Source organism: Nuphar pumila, chromosome 2, assembly GCF_984573655.1.
Source record: "Nuphar pumila chromosome 2, dmNupPumi1.hap1.1, whole genome shotgun sequence".
Classification (NCBI taxonomy): domain Eukaryota; kingdom Viridiplantae; phylum Streptophyta; class Magnoliopsida; order Nymphaeales; family Nymphaeaceae; genus Nuphar; species Nuphar pumila.
In genome coordinates, this window is record NC_143250.1 from 10604611 (window position 1) to 10623755 (window position 19145).

The 19145-nt window shown below is 38.2% G+C and overlaps 1 protein-coding gene across 2 annotated transcripts in view; it reads left to right on the top strand.

Annotated features, from left to right (window-relative positions):
* LOC149844729 (succinate-semialdehyde dehydrogenase, mitochondrial-like) overlaps positions 1-19145 on the top strand; it is a 157153-nt gene that overhangs the window by 18476 nt on the left and 119532 nt on the right. For both annotated transcript variants that reach the window (XM_089995230.1, XM_089995236.1), the window contains exons 7-11: positions 3104-3166; positions 3295-3405; positions 5168-5233; positions 5393-5470; positions 7132-7209. In XM_089995230.1, coding sequence (XP_089851356.1) covers positions 3104-3166; positions 3295-3405; positions 5168-5233; positions 5393-5470; positions 7132-7209 — 396 coding nt within the window. The remainder of the gene's footprint in view (positions 1-3103; positions 3167-3294; positions 3406-5167; positions 5234-5392; positions 5471-7131; positions 7210-19145) is intronic.

The following is a 19145-nucleotide window of genomic DNA, read 5'->3' on the forward strand; positions in this document are numbered from 1 at the left end:
TTTAAATGTATTATTATATGTTTAAATTTAAAAACTAAATTAAATAATGAAATAAATCCGTGTTTTCATGCCCTATTTTCCTGCGAACTCGTGCCTTGATCCTGTAACAAGTCATGGTTCATCTTCGTGTCTTCATAAGATACATGACAAAGATGAAATCATATATTGGCTTCGCTGGCTTTTGGCTGATAGATGGTCATGGCTTTTAAGCATACTATTTTCACAGTGACGACATAAGTACCGTACCATTGCCAAATGAAGCATATTAGGATTGATTAGTCATTGTCTTGACTCTTGACAGTGCTCTTGGTTGCACCATTTCTCTATCCTTTGTTTCTCTAGTGGATAAGTTTTATACTTTACATATTAAGGATGGTTCATCGCTCATACTTTGTTAGTCCTTTTAGTCTTTTATTTTCTTCCCTTTAAAATAGTGGCCTTTATATGGTTTGTTTAAATATTTTTATTTTGTTGTTTTATTTGATTGAATTTTACTGTTATTACTCATGAAGGTTAATGCAAGTTTTCCCTTCATCCAAATGTCCATCATCTTTTTCTAAAGAAGGTACATCTGTGGCCATTATGTGATTATTGTGTACTGCTAGTCAGTGTTATTAAAAACGCGCCTCGCCTCAAGGCGCGAAAAGCGCGCCTCGCCTCAAGGTGAGGGGCTTTGTGCCTTGAGGCGCAGGTATAAGGCACAAAAGCCTTAAGGCGCACGCCTCATACACCTTGAGGCGTACGCCTCCTCAGGGCGAGGCGTACGCCTCCTCAGGGCGAGGCGTACATGCCTCACCTTGTTTTGGTCAAATGGGGGTCAAATCCCCCATTTGACCAAAAAATAGGGTTACTCGGTCGGGGCCCCTCATTATCTCGTCTCTCAGCCTCTCTCCCACCTCACTGCTTGTCTCCTACCTCTCGTCTCCCCCTTTTCTCACTCTCTGCTCTCTCCCACCTCTCGCTCGTCTCCCACCTCTCGCTCATCTATCAACCTAAGAAGAAGAAGAAAAAGAAGAAGAAGAAGAAGAAGAAAAAGAAGACGAAGACGAAGACTGCTCCTCTGTTAGCCTCGTCTGTGAACCTCTCTCCTCTGTTATTGCATGCATACCTATGCGACAGATTATAGATTCAACAAGATTTCAATAGAAAAAAGTTACAATTTATAGATTTCAACGAGATTTCAATAGATAAAGGTTGATTCAAGCTCTTTGCAGCATGGTTAGCAAACTCGGTGAGTCAGCTCGTGACTTGCTCGAGTTGGATCGGATCGGTTCCTAACTGTGTTAAAAAACAGTATCTTAGTTAGGGACTAAACTTGCCGAGTTTGCTAACCCCAAGGTGATCCACAACTGATATATTATGATGACAGAAGTTGGAGAAATAGAGCATGTATATTGTGTTGAGTCTGTAGACACAAGTTAGATTCTTTAGCAAATTCAGCAGACCCAATATTAATGACATAATATACTTTTAATATTGATTTTCACTTATTAGATATACATAAAAATATATCAAAATCACAGGCTTTAGATGCTTCATAGATGTATACATGTTATTTTCATCTAAATAATTGATGCAATTGTGATTGCTGCATATTTGGTAGTGTTTTAAGTTGTTGATACACATTTGAGTATTTGGATCTTTCCTTTGTTGTTGAATGATTCAGCTCCATGAGAATGATTATACAGAACTGTAAATGTTCTTTTATCTGGATTTTGATAACACTTATGCTTCGGTTTTGCGTCAGTTAACTTCATTGCTTGCTGAAATTGGATGTTTTTTTAGATTAGTTTTTTTAGCTCTGTTTTTTTTTACTGTAAATGCGGCAAGAGATCAATTTAATTGAAGAGAATTTTGGTTTCTAATGTTTGAAAAACAACATAAATAAGAATATCTCATGCTGTGAGAGAATTTTGGTTTCTTAGGTACTTATGTAGATCACGTTGTTGCATTAATGTTACTTTTACATGTTAATCTCATATTTTTCAGTATTTATTTGAGATTTTTTATTTCTTGTTGGTTGTTGCTTCATCAATAAAGCACGTTTTATTTATTTATAATTTTAGAAATTTTTTATAGTTTTTTTAAAGTTTTCAATTTTTTTTTCGAGGCTTATGCTTTACGCCTCGCCTCAGATTTTGGTGGAGTGCCTCGCTATGCCTCAATGCTTTTCACAACACTGTTGCTAGTAAAAGAACATGCTAAGCATTTAACAAGTTGGATACTTCACCTCCTTTATGGCTGGCATGTTTAAATTCTTATGCATAGGCTGAGCTTGACATAATATATTCCCTTTTGATGCAATATTTTCCTCTAAAGCTCCATTTTGAAGATTTGAGTAATCTTCCTTTACAAAAGAAATGTCCATGCTGCTTGCCCTTTATTTAACATTTTACAGAAGTATTTTTGTGATATCTTGATGAAACTAGTTGAGATTAGGTGAGAAATGATAACAGGTTTTGATTAGGACTGACAATATATTGAAGTGATAGTTCATTGAGTTGATGCTGCCATCAATTCCATGGAACTTATTGTGCTGGTGGTGACTGTCATTTCGCTTCAGCATCACATAATGGAAGCATCCTGTGGGAACGAGTGTTACTAAGTATGAGATGATGGACATGATAAAGATGGTTCAGCAGGGTCATCAATCATTAAGTGGCCAGTGTGCAAAATTGTGAGGGTTGTGGAAGAAATGATCAAATTGTTCCTTGTATGTTGACAAGCAAAGAGATAAGTCTGAAAAGAGGAAATCTTTTTTATTTAATTCTGACAAACAATGGACTATGGTAAATTCAGATGTTAAAGTATCTTGTTCCTTCATGGAAAAAAAGTATCTTGTTCCTTATCAAGCCAGTCCAGATTTTATTTTTCCAATATTAATCATTGATCATAAACTTTTCTGTGGTTGCTGATTTTTCACGTGCTATATGGGGAACATTCCCTCTTCCTATTAAAGCCATTTTAGATGGAAATTGATATGTTAGGCTAGTTTTGATGTCTAATCCCCATATTTAGTTTATTGCCATAATATATTTTGCAATAAATTGATTCTGGTGCTTATCTTACACTAAATTTTCATAGACGATCATATTTTTTGCAGCCTGTTGGTGTAGTTGGGGCAATCACTCCCTGGAATTTTCCTTTGGCTATGATCACACGGAAGGTATGACAGGATTTTGCCATCTCTTATAAATGGAAAAGACAAGATATTAAAATGATATTACGTAAAATATCTTAAATTGTTTATTTCTCATGCTAGATATTGTAATAAAAAGTGCATAGTAATTACAGGTAGGCCCTGCTCTTGCTTGTGGCTGCACTGTCGTTGTTAAACCATCAGAGCTTACTCCATTGACAACTTTAGCAGCAGCAGAACTTGCACTACAAGCTGGAATACCACCAGTAATCCCTCATCACTTTTTCCATTTCAAGTTCGGTGATGTTTCAAGTTTCACTTATTCTCATTGCCCTATATATCAAGTGAAATCCTGAATTGGAAGAACAAAGCAAGCAAAAATAGATTGTCAGTTTGAGACACAAATATCCTGCTGTTAAGCTGAAACCAAGTGATCTCCCCTAAAGCCTATCTCCTGTGATCTCCACTGCTAAAGTAGTTAATTACATAAAATCATGTGTAGCCTTTGTTTGTGCTAACATAGTCAATTTTCATGGTAGTTTTTGTGTTAAGTGTGTTCTATATGCATATATTTATGTTGCTTTGGTTGACCCTTGTAAATGTCTTGTTCCAAGATACATGCATCTCAAGCTTTAACCAACCAATAATTATAAGGAACATTGAATATGTACTGTTTGGAATGTTTAAAATATCAAAGGATACAGTTGAGGTTTTACATGCCCACTGGGACCTATGTTGATAAATCAAATGCATATCTTCTTTTTTAAGACTTTTGATGGTGATTAGATCACCCATCAGTTAACAAATTCTTATACTCAACATAACAGAGTTATTGAATGGAGAAAGAAAATGATTGTGAAAATCGATGAATATTCATCAATCATGCCTCTCTTCATCGCAGATGTTGGGGCATAGGGGGATGCACTAATGACTGCTACTTATGTCCCATCTGATGTCTTATCTGAGGTGTCATGCTAGGTCCTCAGACTTGAATGACAGTCCCTACATTGGAAGAATTCTTTGTTGTCTTCCATCTTAAAATCTAAAGATGACCTGAAAGATCTGCTAATGTCTGGTCAAGTTTTTATTTTTTGTCCACCTTTTATTTAAACCACATTAACTAAAGATGGCATGAAACATCACAAAATCAATAGGACAATAGTACAATTTGGTATACTAACTGAAGAGTTTTCTTAGAACGGGATATCTCACATTCTCCTATATTCCTTGTGATAAAGCTTCCGATGTTAATGACATTTGCAATGGAAATCAGCCTCAACATGGTCCCTTGACTGTTTATATTACTGTCTTTCTGCATATTCCTACTCATTTTTGTTTTCCATATTTCATCTCTATATTGTAGATGGCAACCTTCAACTGATCTCGTTGTGTGTATCATGTGATGCATGCATGTGGGTGATGCAATAATTAGTATTAAATTTTTTGGCTTCACATTTCAGCAAAGTAGATGTTCAGGTTGAGTAGTCTGGTTATTTTTCTTTTATAAAATTTGACTCCCTTTGGAAGCTCTTACCTTTTCACTTGCTTGTATGTAATTATTGCATTTCTCTATTTTGTCATAGACTCATGCTATAATAACATTTAAAGTCATTCCCTCCATTTATTCTTGTCATGATCTTTAAAACAGTTAATTACCATGCCTGTCTGGAGATATAATTTAAATTTTCCCGTACCCTTGTCATTGTTGTCAAAACGTGCATTTTTTTAGTCTGTTTTGCTTTGTTCTTAAGTGGGTTATACTAGATGTCATACAAATGCAAGATTTTCTGCAATTTTCAAAGCTTGGACCATTGTCCTCATCTGTTTCTGCCCTTGCCTTTGGCTATTTAGCGTACTTTCATAAGGTATAGTAAGGGAAATGTGTCAACTAGCCACTGATAAACCTTGATGAAGCCTGTCTACTGCCTGAACTTGTTTTGCATTACAAGTGGTGCACTAGGTCTTCCTTCGCTTTCCTAGCCTCTTTTCGTTATGGTTATTTTCCTTTTAAACTTCGGATCTGCACAGGGTGCATTGAACATTGTAATGGGCAATGCTACAGAGATTGGAGATACCTTACTGGCTAGTCCTCAGGTTTGGGAAATATATTTCATTTATTCCTTTCTCTTTTATCCTTATTTTTCATTTTTTTTAGTATGGTTCTTTGTTGATTCCATTGATTTTCCTTAAATTGGTAGTGCTCATGTTTACTTAATAATTTCTTGCATCTTGTTTTCTTCTTGTGTTTGCTAGGTGAGAAAGATCACTTTCACAGGCTCAACAGCTGTGGGTAAGAAACTAATGGCTGGTGCTGCAGGAACAGTTAAGAAGGTAGGCTATTTTACATATTGTGGCTATATAAATGAAAGGCCTTTTATGAATGAAAGCAAGCCATGGTGGCCGTTGATTGTGGATGGTAACTACTTGTCGTATGACTTCTAGAATTGGATCTTGCAGTATTAGGATATTATTTCAAGATAACATTTATTGTGTTTCTGTTTCTGTGGTGTTTGCTGATTTTTGGTGACCATCAATATGTGCAGAAAACTACTAAGGCTCCTTGATGACTAGCAAAATACCTTTAGCACACAATCAGAGTCTTGTTACTAATATTAATCCTTCCCGAAGTTATGGAAGGCTCTTAAGTGGATTGGCTCAGAATTTTCCTTCAGAATCTTTTGTGTGGGACTTAGCTTCAGCTTTTTAGCAATAAATCTGGGATCACGTGTAATTTTTGAATTTTGACCACTTGCGAAGCCTAAAGCTACAAATGCAGCCCTAAATCTTGTATTTATCTGTACTCTTTGAAGGGTGTATAATTCAGCTATGATCATATGAACAGATCTTTTTGAAAATGTATATTTGATCTTTATAAAGTTGTCCATGCATTGCAAGAGATAACATACTTCTGTGGTATTTCATATTTTAGGGTCTTCAATATGGTAACAAAAAATGGAAATAGTAAAATAGGAGGTGGCTACTGGTAATGTTGGATCCGAAGCCATACATCTCAATTTTCTTTCTCACTTAAATGCATATACTTTATTGTTACCATTGATAGATATCTTATGATCATCATTATGGTAAAAAATTAATGACGTTTTATTATATGTCTCCTAGGATCTTTTACTAGGAGTTAAATTCCCTTTAACATCAATTAAAATCACTAGTACACTTTGAAATGGCACATAAAGACTTTTGTATATGCTAACACCTGTGAGGCATCTGTTAAATATATATATATATATATTCTTGTGAATGTGTGTATATATATATATATATATATATATATATATATATATGCTTAGTATGTGTATATACTTGTAGATTGTATTTTAGGAATCTATGTATTTTTTGTCTCATGTATTTTTGTTTTTTCTTATTTTCTGTATTTTATCCCCTTGTAAAGGGAAAATTTTGTCCTTGTGAGCTAGACATTAGGCTAGGTCTAAGCGTTAGGCTAGGTCCAATGGCTAGTCTTCTCTTTCCCCATTGTATATATATGGGGTTAAACCCCTTTGAATAGTTATGCTTCTCTTTAGTATTTTAGTGATTACTAAAATAATATTTTTATATTGTGTGTTAAGCCCTTTAGTGGCTTGTGTGTGTGCTCTTGAGTGCTTGTTCTAGTCTTTGGTGGCTTATGTGCATTTCACACAGTGGATTTGTGTATGTGCACTTCTTTTCTAAGTTTCATTACAGTATCACTTCACTGACATGACATGGACGTACTACCATTGGGTTCTTTTTATTCATAACGTGACCTTTACATGTACGCCCTTACTTAATTTTACTTAATTGCTTTGATTTTTTGGTAAATTTTGCCAATATATTTTGGCTTTGTTTTCTGATAAATTTTCTTCTAGCTCATCTCTCTATGTCGGTATCTACTTGAATTATCACATGAGACTAATTATCGTCACCTTCACAAAGATAGAGGCTCTTGCAACATATCTGGAGGTGATTTGTCATAACATGTTTAAGTTTTCCAGGTGTCCTTGGAACTTGGTGGAAATGCTCCTTGCATAGTATTTGATGATGCTCAATTGGACGTTGCAGTTAAAGGAGCTGTAAGACAATTGATTGCTTGATTTCTGTCATAATTGTGGGAGTTCTTTTTTGTTGATTCATCTTAAAAAAGTTTTCTTTACCTTTCTTTTTGTATGGCTGAATTGGTTGCGAAAGTATTAGCCAATGTATATTATTTCAGTATTTTGGACCCAAAAAAAATGTAGTCTTCTTCCTAGCTTTTGTTTGCTGGAAACTTACATGAGTTTGCTGTTCAATAACCACCTGATATAAAGGTACAATCTATGTACTTTTTCTTATTTACAAGAAAAAATGCAGCAAAAAAGAAACAGAAAATAAAAATAAAAATCTTATCATGCATGCTTCAATTTTCCTTTATAGATATGCTAAAAAACCATCATGGATTAGAAGAATCCACAAGAGATGTTATCCTTCAACTCTGCTAGTGAGATTGAGGCTTCCTGGTCAAAATTGACAGCAACTCCTTTTTTCCTTTGAGAATCTTAATTTTTTCAAGAGAAAGTTACCCTAGAGTTTTCTTAGAGAATAACCTGTTTTACCAGTCAGAGAGTGAGAAACCTACAATTATATGGTACTTCTATGACTCCCTACCTTGTTATTCCAAAAATCCCCTACCATCTGGATTCTGGAATAAATTCTTATCACCCTACCTGTCCTTTATCAATTTTCCACAACATTTAGAGCATTTAGATATATAGTTTGAATCACTTATTTGTAGAGTAAACTAAAATTAAAAATATCTTGTCATTTGTGCTTGGTGTAACTGCTGGATACTTCTAAATAAATTTAGAACGGATCCCTGTAGATCTGGGCCAATTCTAGTATGGATTGGACTAACCAAACCCTTAATTAACTTTTACAAGTCATGTTAAGATTGTGGGTTATAATAAAAAAGAAAAATCTCAAGATCCATGTAGGCTTGATCCACCTCAGGTTCCAAAATATAAAATTAATGAATTACCGAACTTCTATAAGCAACAAATGATTGATACACAAAAACTGGATGTTTAAACATAGCAAGAGAATTTAAATGAAAATATATTACTAAATCATAACGGATGTAAAGTTCCATGATGAAAATATAGATCTTATAATGGACTGACTCATACTGCTAATTTATGAGAAAACCTTTTTTACTCAATAAATTTTTCTCTTCCTGCTTAAATAAATTTTATCCCTTTCTACACAATAAATTTTATCTTTCTTTTTTAAAAAAAAAGTTTATGAGAGAAATGTACCTGAGAGGCGGTGGTCTGGGTCGGGTCCGAATCAATACAATTTTTTTTTTGAGTTGTTACACCAAATTCCTGCATCAACTATCTCCATCTTCACAATGCATCAAAAATAGAATTTCTTTCTCAAACCATAGCATCTTCAACGGTTCCAACTACACAAATGAATATATCCTAACCAAATAGTTATTAAACAAAAAATGTTTTAATCCCAACAACTAAAAATAAATATATTTAGTTTCAAAACAAATATTTATATTTTAACAAGAAAAATTCTGATTAATATATATATATATATGAAGCGCTGATGGTTAAGTTCATCCACAAAACATAGAGATTCTATAAACTTGAACAAAATTTAAAAATGAATCAGATATGCACCTTAAGCAATAATTTTAAGATTTTAGAAACATTAGTAACAATTCAAGCAAGGTACAACAATTATTAAGGAAAACACAAGGAATATACTTCAAAATTAATTATTAAGAATTTTCTTGTTTAGACAATTATAACCATAAAAACAACATATTTTTCATAAATTCTGAACATGGTAGAATTTTCATAAAAAAAGCACATATTAGAAATAAAATGTCAATAAGACAAACAAATTTGCAATAATATCTCAAAAGCTTGGGTAAACATTTCAATTAAGATATCGCTCATTAATTACACTAAGCAAAATAGGACAACATGTAAATCAAATGTAAGAACTCATATGAGTTTACAATAAACGAGGAATTAATTAAATTCATACAAAGCATGCAAGGCAACCAACATGAAACAAATCTAAATATTCTCAACATATAGCCAACATGCAATTAAAGCATATTCAATGCACATAATAATGCATGATTTTTTTTTTCAAAGAATAAACCATTTTCCATACAAGGAAAAAAGAGCAGCAGAAAGAATTAGAAAGTTCATGGATAGATTTAAAAATCCCACATAATAAAAGGAATGATATTTGTAAATCTCAACACCAATTTTCTCACCACAAGCAGCCACCTCTTTACCTCCAACTCAAGATTCTCAAAGTTCAAGTGTATCAACGCATACGACAAGAGATCAATCACAAATGTCAGCAATAACCATACAGGTGACCATGCACAAGCAATACTGGCTATCTAAACTGACAATACAAACCATGTACAATCACCATATAGGTGACCATGCACAAGCAATACTGGCTATCTAAATTGACAATACAAACTAGCTACTGTAACGTCCCAAATTTCAAACTTGCGAACCTTTTCAGAAAAAACAGGCAAGAGACTAAAAATATCTCTTTCCTTCAGAGTTTGTTTATGAAATCAACGAAAGATTTTTCTTTTGTTAAATTAGAAGGCAAGCTGACAACTTTGGGCACGTTAGCTAAAAGAAGCAAAACTCACAAAATTAGGGCATCCAAAGGAAAGACCATTACAAACCCAAAGCGTCCAGGACGCAAGCTAAGAGCAAGAAGAAGTCTTGAAGTCATCTTGCAATCGCGCCATCGCCCGTAGTATACCTAATCATCACCTGTACCCATAGAATGAGTTAGTTTCACGAAAAACTAGTAGGTGCACATGAGAGACTACATGAAACTGAATTAAGTACATTTAATTCAGTAGATTACGCAGTTTAAAGCAGATATGCAGTTAAACAGGTAAACAATGCAAGCAGGTGAATAGTGCAAACGCGTAAGTAGTACAAGCGAATAAGTAGTGCGAGCGAGTAAGTACTGCAAGCGAGTAAGTAGTGCAAGCGAGTCAGCAGTGCAAGCGAGTAAGTAGTGCAAATGCGTAAGTAGTGCAAATGCGTAAGTAGTGCAACTGACAAACGCAACATACAATTCAATTAATCGTAGGTTGTGAACCACCACACAACTAGCTTGTTGTCATTCCTAGAACAAGGTCTCTGCATTGAATCAGTATCAGGACATCGTTTGTCGCTCTCACTACTGCTAACAAACGCTTGTCCTGAACAACCTTAATCTATTCTCATCTCTCAAGGCCTTACGCGGCCAACTGTCACCGGTTATGACTCACTAAGGCGTTATACTTTCTCAGAAAAGCCCACCCTTCCGTAGAAGGTCCAAAACATGATCACTAACTCAAATCGCTAACGATCTGATTCTCAAATCTGAGTCCTGCATGTAATCATGCTAAAACAGAAAGCCGAAGCTATAAATTTATAACTGGCTATCTCAAACAATCTCAGAAGAGCATCACAGCTCACCATAACTTTTTATGGTAAGCAAAAACAAAAGCTCCACGCCGGATCGCTCGGTCCGGGAGATATACGACCTGACAAGGAATTACCGCCCTAGAGGGTATACCTGGTCTTGGACCACACACTTCCTCACGGGAGTTCACCGTCTTTGCGGCTACCCGTTCGTGGACAGTGTACATCCTCACAGAGATTCTACCGCTCTAGCCGGATTACCCGATCTGGGAAAAGTACAACCTCACAAGGAATTACCGCCCTAGATGGTATACCTGGTCTTGGTCATTCATACCCTCATAACGAGACCTTTGGGAAATCGGTCCCCAACAAACGCCATATCTAATGAAAATCATTGGATACATGCATCAACACAAATGACCGCTCTCAGGGTCGATAGCCACTATTACAATCAACAAGATCAACGCCAGATCACCTGGTCTAGGAAATGTATAACCTCAAAAGGAATTCCGCCCTAGATGGTATACCTGGTCTTGGACCATACACTTCCTCACAGGAGTTCACCGTCTTTGCGGCTACCCGTTCGTGGACAGTGTACATCCTCACAGAGAATCTACCAATCTAGTCAGGTATCTGGTCTTGATCACACACGCCCTCGTAGATAATCCTTTGGAGATCAAGTCCTCGACAGATACCCCACTCGGTGATACATGCATCAATAATCGACTGCTCCGAACCATTGACCGCCTCGGGGTCAGTAGCCACAATATGGGCACAAGCATGTATATCAACAATATGTATCGTATCACTCCACACAGAAGCATATAATCCTACACATCATATTATTGCCATAAGGAATATTGCAATCCTCAAATAGGACTTCAAAGCATGCGTAAACGACACATGAGAACACGCAGATATGGCAATCCGGTTGATTCTATAGGCGAAGAGTAACTAACTCTATCTGACATCCAAGCAAAACAACTGAATAAGACAAACACTTGTAACAATGCTCGTAAAACATACAATTACCATAATATGGCTCAGTTCATCAGCAAGTAATTAAATTAATCATAAGGCATAAACCATTACATTACAAGCCATTCATAAGCAATCATACGACAACAATTATATCACAATATGTAAGCATCTTATAAGACAAGCGACCACATCAATCCTAGTTGCCATCAATTCGTAGATTACGAGCTTTATGCAATCACATCAATCATAAGAGATGCAAGCCAACAAATGCTACGCTACAATAAACACCAAACAATTCGACCAAGAGGTAAAGCAAGTCACATGCTAATATGTAGCAACTGACATAATGCTATTATTATAAGCATTTAACTAGTATTTGAAGCTAGATGTTACTTAGCAAAAAACTGCGTAAGCAGTTTAACAAACTAAAGTAACGCCTCGACAGGCGGGTACAACTCAACGAGTAGCATACTGAACTACCGAGCAAGCAAGCAATCGACTAGTGTGAACATACTTTATGTTTCGATATTACTGGTTTGCTGGTACGCGCAGACAAAACGTAGAAACAACTGAGACTAGTTCGGGCGTCTGTTATTCTATGTATTTTCAATAACCCGAATAGCTAGTTGAGTCCGCTCCAAAGGGGACGGTTATAGCTGAGAGAGGATTCCCTAGAGGCTGAAAAGCAGTGCCACTGATGCATCCAACTTCTGCAGAAGTATTGAGCTAACTATTGTAGCCCCTTTCCCCTTAACTCCAATGACTGGGGAGGCCGGATCATTGCCCGTGGGGTGGTTGTTAACAACCTGTCTATTGGAGTTTTGTACCGCTCTGTCCTCTCCCTTGACAGACAACCAAAAGCGAATGGGTGCGTTAGGGGTTGCTTAACTAACAACCCATCCTATGCTGTGGTCTTTAAACCATGATTTTAAAACTCGCCGAGTCAACTCGGTGACTCGGCTCGGCCCTCCAGCGAGTCAACCCAGCAGGGTAAACTCGGCTTGCCTTTACTCGGCCTGACTCGGCTTGGCTTGGCCTGACTCGGCCGAGTTCTGGGATATTTGAAATTTGATTTTTTGGGTATTTCAAAACAACAATTTAATAATAAATAATAAATTACAAGACAAACCAGTTTAAAGATACAATAATCTATCAATCTTTATGTGTTGATTAAACATATTGGCAAAAAAAAAATGATTCAAAGATCTAACAAAAAAGTGAAGCATACACGTATCGGTGCCTGTACTTCATGTTCTGGTGTTGGGTGCCTTTGAGTGTTGTTTTATGAACACATATCATATCCTTCATTGTATATAAAAATACATTTATGTACAAAGTCTGTATCACACCTGTGCATAACAATATGTACCCTGTCATCCTTATTTTTTGACAGAAACACCCATATCATACCAGTTGTGCTGATCTTGTACAGTATGCTTGTACATGTATCCATGTGACAGCATTTCCCTTGGTCATAATTGGAATTTCTTCTTGTGATTCATTCTCTTATTGTTGTTTTACCTTGTTGCAACTAATTCAATCTGGCTTTTTATGCAAGATGATGTGTTGTTGTTCTCAATGAGGTGAGATAACTAGAAAGGAAAGCTAACAAAAGCTAGGGTATCTTCTGGAGAAGTTTAGCTGAAATTCCTAAACCATTCTATTTAGAAACTTGAGTTTAAGTATGTTTCTAACTTTCTAGACTCAGTTACATGGGGCCTTCATTGAATACCAAAGACATGCTTGTTATGAAGAAGTTTCTTCATGTAACTTGATCTTTCCATGTGACCTTGCTATGAAGAAGTTTGTACTTTTTCTACTCTGAACTTGCAATTTTTTATTGTCAACTCTTTAGACTATATGTTTACTGAAAAACATGGTTTGAGACAAATTATATATTGTTTTTCTTTTAAAATCAAAAGTTAACAAAACCCGGTCCGAGTCACCGAGTTGACCCACCGAGTCACGAGTCAATAAAGAACGAGTCGAGTTCCGAGTCACGGGTTTTAAAACCTTGCTTTAAACCACTCGAGCATCTTGCCTGTGAAGGCGAATGTGAGGCCATTTATGTGATTACGACATTGTGCATTTAGCACTGTTCGAGGTCGCACGACCGTCTCATCCGATCATTGTAGTACTAGACGTGTCGTGCACGACTAAAAGTACTCTAGGATGAAGGGGGTATAGCTCCTCAATAGAAGCCTCAACAGGAGTGTTTCACAAAGATGTAAGTTTATCAACTTTACTTTATCTTTTAAAACAACAGTACCTTGTGCCAACATTATGCATGTGATTATCTCGAATCTCATTTGCTATCGGTGTATCTACACAATGAGCGAAAACCTAAGCGTCGTCTGCAATAGCAAGGCAGTAACAACACATATGCAAAAGCAAGAGCCTGACGCAAAGCGCGACGGCAAGCAGGAGTGCAATGCAGAACCTTTGCGCGATGCGGGACGACAAGTAAAGGATTGTAAGCAGGAGTGCAACACAAAACCTTTGCGCGATGCACAACGGTAAAGTAAAGGATTGTAGGCAGGAGTGCAACACAGAACCTTTGCACGATGCGGCAAAGTAAAGGATAAGGATCGCGAAACCGCGTCCTTAAGTTAAGTGCGTACTCGTATAAATATATATGATATATATCTATATGCATATATATTTATTTAATTGTCCTTTTTAGTTAATTGAACTCAATTCAATTGTCCAAGTCTTCTGTGCAATCTTCCCCTACCTTTGAGAGTTGCAAGCTTGCTGACGTCTGCGAGCGTAAGCGATGGACGGCTTGGGTCGCAGAGCGCGAGAAAGATCCGTCGCACGAGCTGCAAAAGTAACAATCTTAGCAAGCTAATACCAAAATAGAAGGTCAGGGGCACTGTCGCTGTCCTGACGTAAGGGAAGAAGAGGCAGGGGCATCATGCACATGCGCACCTGCTATAAGCGCAAGGAGCAGGGGCAAGGCCACGAGCCCCTGCTGACATGCTGTCAGCAAACGGGGAGGCAGGGGGTTGCACCTTTGCCCGAAGAAGACAACGAGGGAGGCTTTGTCCTGCCTGCCAAGAGAGCAAGGAGGCGAGGCCCTTCCCTGCAAGCCACTAAGGGGGAGGCAGGAGGCCACACCCTGCCTGTCGAATATGCAAAGAGGGCTAGGGGACTTGGTCCTCTGCCATCTCTGCAAAAAGGGCAGCGACGACGACCCTGTTTCGTCCTGCAAAAAGAACAATGATAGGGGATGAACCCCTGTTTGCCAAGCAGAAACAGAACACAGGGAGGGCTCGACCCTCCCCTAAACAATAGAGGGAGGAAGGGGGGTCTCGGCCCCTTCCGAGCGAAACACGGAAACAGGGAGGGGGTTGACCCCTTCCCTGCGCAATAAACAAGCAGGGAGGGGCTCGACCCCTCCCCCTCTATAAAAGACAAGCATGGAGGGGCTCGACCCCTCCCCTAACATCAAGGGACCGAGGAGGGGGCTCGACCCCTCCTCCTGCATATTACGAAAGCAGAGGGGGGTTGAACCCTCCCCTGCATAGCACGTTGGCAGGGAGGACTCAAACCCTTCCCCGCAATAAACAGAGGCAGGGAGGGTCCTGCTTGACCCTCCCAGTGAAAAAGAAGGGACAGGGAGGGCTCGACCCTCTTTATGACCAAGAAGAGACAGGGAGGGGTCTTGACCCTCCTTGTGAACACAAAAGGGCAGGCAAGGGCCCCCAAACCCCCTGCCAGAACCCTTCTCACAGGCGGCAAGGGTTTTACCCCTTCCGACCTATCGGCTAAGTGGCAGGGGCTCGGCCCCTGCCGACTTACCTGAACATGAGGCAGGTAGGGAGGTGGGGCTTGCTACCGTGCAGTCCAAGGCACGAGCAGCCCCTCCCCTGAAGTCCTACGCCCAAGAGAAGAGGCGATGTAGCCGGCAGCCCTGCCGCCTGCCGAAAAGAAGAGGGGAAAAAATAAGGGGAGGTGCTCAGCACCTCCCTCCCTGGCAGACCCAGAGCCACCACGATTGGTGGCTCTGGTCCACCGACCCTTGAAGAGGAGGGTCGAGGGAGACGAAGAGAGAAGGAGAAAAAGAAGCGTACCTGAGGGCTGCTGGCGTTGGCGACAGTGTCGACGGAGAGAACGAAGGCAGTCGATGGCGGCAGCAACAGAGGGGGTCTCCGACGAGCAGAGGGAGCTCCTACATCGGGGGCTCCTCTGCAAAACCAAAGAGGCAAGAGGCTATAGGGGTCGGGTACAGAGGCGTCGCCGACGAGAGAGAGTCGGGGAGAGAGGACGAGAGAGCAAGAGAGGGGAAGGTGGTGGCCGGCGGCTTTGGTCGTCTGTGACTGTGGCCGTCGACAACTGCGGAAGACGAGAGGAGAGCGAGAGGGTGACAGAGGGGGAAGGAGGTTTCGAGAGCCTCCCCCCTTCGTCGCTGCGTGCTTTTAAAAGCACGCAACCGACTTATCACCCGGGTCCGATCCGGCTCGGATCCAAACGATTTTTTTTTACTCCGATTATTACAGCTACAGTCACAAGAGGTGCACATCCTTCACTTCACAAATGATTATAAAACTGCAAACAATAACATCAACTACAACGGGTGCACATAACTCACCACACCCATGGTCGCAAAACTAATAAACAAAAATCTCTTCTCCAACAAAAAGGTCACTCAAATAAGATGAAAGAGTGGAGGAAGCAAGATAGGCAAATATACTGTAATGAAGACAAAGTTATGTCAATAAGCAAGAAGATTTAAAAGCAAAATTCAAATCAAAGCAATAAATTTTACAATAATAGGAATAAGAGTCCTCAAATCAAGTCAAGTAACACTATGCAATAAATGCAATCATATGGCAAGATACAAACAAAGTAGGTAAGCACAAAGAGCCACTTAAGAGTACACTCAACAAAGCATGCAAATGAGTGATATTCTACAAATATCCCCAATAATGTCCACCAAAAGGTACACAATGGAAAATCACAAAAAGGAACTCACAAAGAAGTTCACCCACTAGACCCACAAAGGGCACACAAAGAATACAATCATAAAAAAATATGATGTTTTATTAATGAGAAAGAATGCAAGAAGTATAATACATAAATCCCTACGTAAGGCAACACGATGTAAAAGCACGTAAAATATTGTTCACTAAAGGGTCATAAGACAAGAAATACCATAACCACAAGGCACAAATGCCTTAATCCCAAAGGCCATTAGAAAGCCAACAAGCAAGCACTCAATAAATATTTTTAATAATATTTTAAAAAACACATTTAAAAATGCATTCATAAATCTTATAGAAGAGATCATAAATCCCACAAGGGACAAAACGTGCATGAAGAAAACATACTTAAAAAATGTATGCATGAATAAACAAACTTTATTCATTAATGTGCATGTAAAATATAAGACAATCTCTGTAATGAAATGGTGGTCTTCAACAAATGCACAAATAACTCACAAACAAGTGTCTATTGGAGACACTACAAGCATGACCCTTGAAAGGGTATAAAAGGAAGAACACTTGAAAAATAATTAATACTTTATTCATGAACAAAATGCTTAAGAAGCATGGATGATTTACATTGAAGGGGTTCACCCCTATATATACAAAAAAGTGGAAGAGAGAGGAGAGCTCATTTTGAGCTCTCCAAAAGAGACGTTGGATTCCAACGTCTCTTAATATAGCTGTTGGACTACAGTCCAACAACATTTATTATTATAGCTGTTGGACTATAGTCTAACATAATTTATTATAGCTGTTGGACTACAGTCCAACAACTATTTGCACAGTCAAGTTCCAACAGGAACTTGACTGGATCAAATATCTAGTTTCTATTCAACTAGATGCTAAAAAAGAAAATAAAGAAAAATAGAAAAAGAAAATAATAAAAGAAAATATAATAATACTAAATTATATATATATATATATATATATATATATATATATACAGTTTACATTTTAACACTCCCCCTCAAACTTACGGTATAATGAGTGAAAGTTTGTCTAAGAGGAAGTGAAATCTGGGAGCAGCGAGAGGTTTGGTGAAGAAGTCTGCTAATTGATATTCTGATGTAACATATGGCAGATCAATGGTTCCATGTAAGTATTCCTCTCTGACATAGTGACAGTCCATCTCAATGTGTTTAGTGCGCTCATGGAATGTCCGATTGCTTGCAATGTCGATCGCACTTTTGTTGTCACAACACATCTTTGAAGCTTGCGTTGCTTTAGCTCCCATATCCGCTAGCAATCGTCTGAGCCAAACAACCTCCATAGTGGTGGTTTCCATGGCTCTGTATTCAGCTTCAGTGGAGGAAAGAGAGACTTTCTGCTGCTTCTTGCACCTCCACGAAATTAAGGTTTCACCTAGGAACACACAAAAACCAGTAGTTGAGTGTCTATTATTGGGATCACCTCCCCAGTCAGCATCAGTATATGCAATTAAATTTAATGAAGATGAAGCAGACAAGAACAGTCCTCGTGAAATAGAGGATTTTAAGTATCTAATAATACGCAAAATCGCTCCCATGTGCACGGAGGTGGGAGCAAGCTGAAACTGACTGACTGTATGAACCGCATGAGTTATATCTGGCCTAGTAATGGAAAGATAAGAAAGAGCTCCGACAAGCTGTCTATAAGGAGTAGGATCATCAAGAAGTTCTCCATCATCAATTTTCATTTTAACATTGACAACTTCTGGAGTGTCTACTTTCTTATCATCTGTAATTCCAGACTTAGAAACGATATCAAGAGCAAATTTAGATTGAGATATCAAATACCCCCGAGGGGAATAAGCAACTTCAATGCCTAAAAAATATCTTAATAAACCTAAGTCAGTCATTTCAAAGTGAGTTTTAAGAAGAGATTTGATATTTGTAACTCCCTGTTTATCGCCTCCGGTGATGATCATATCGTCCACATAGAGAAGAAGTATAATGATGCCTGCATCAGATTTCTTAACAAACAAAGCAGTGTCAGTTAAACAAGGTTGAAAACCAATATCAAGCATAACATGACTAAATCGGTCATACCAAGCTTTTGGAGCCTGTTTAAGACCATAAAGAGCTTTTTCTAGACGAAGAGCTTTACCCTTAGGGATACTAATACCAGGTGGGGCTTCCATGTATACTTCTTCAACGAGATTCCCATTCAGGAAAGCATTTTTGACATCTAATTGAAAGATAGGCCATGTTCTAATGGAGGCCAAGGCTATTAAAGTTCTAACAGTGGTCATACGGGCCACAGGAGCAAATGTTTCTTCATAATCGATGCCATACTCTTGGGCATATCCTTTTGCTACTAAACGGGCCTTATATCTTTCCAGGGTCCCATCACTTTTGGTTTTGACTTTGTATACCCACCTACAACCTATAGGTTTCTTACCCGGATGAATATCTTGTATCGTCCAAGTATTGGCCTTTTCTAGTGCATCCAATTCTATTTTCATGGCTTCTATCCATTCTATATGATTTTTTGCTTGAGAATAGGATGATGGTTCAACATATGATTGTATTAATGTAATGGCGGCCCTATACGTGGGTGAAAAAGATTCATAAGACACAAATTTTTCTGGAGGTTTAGATATTCTAGACG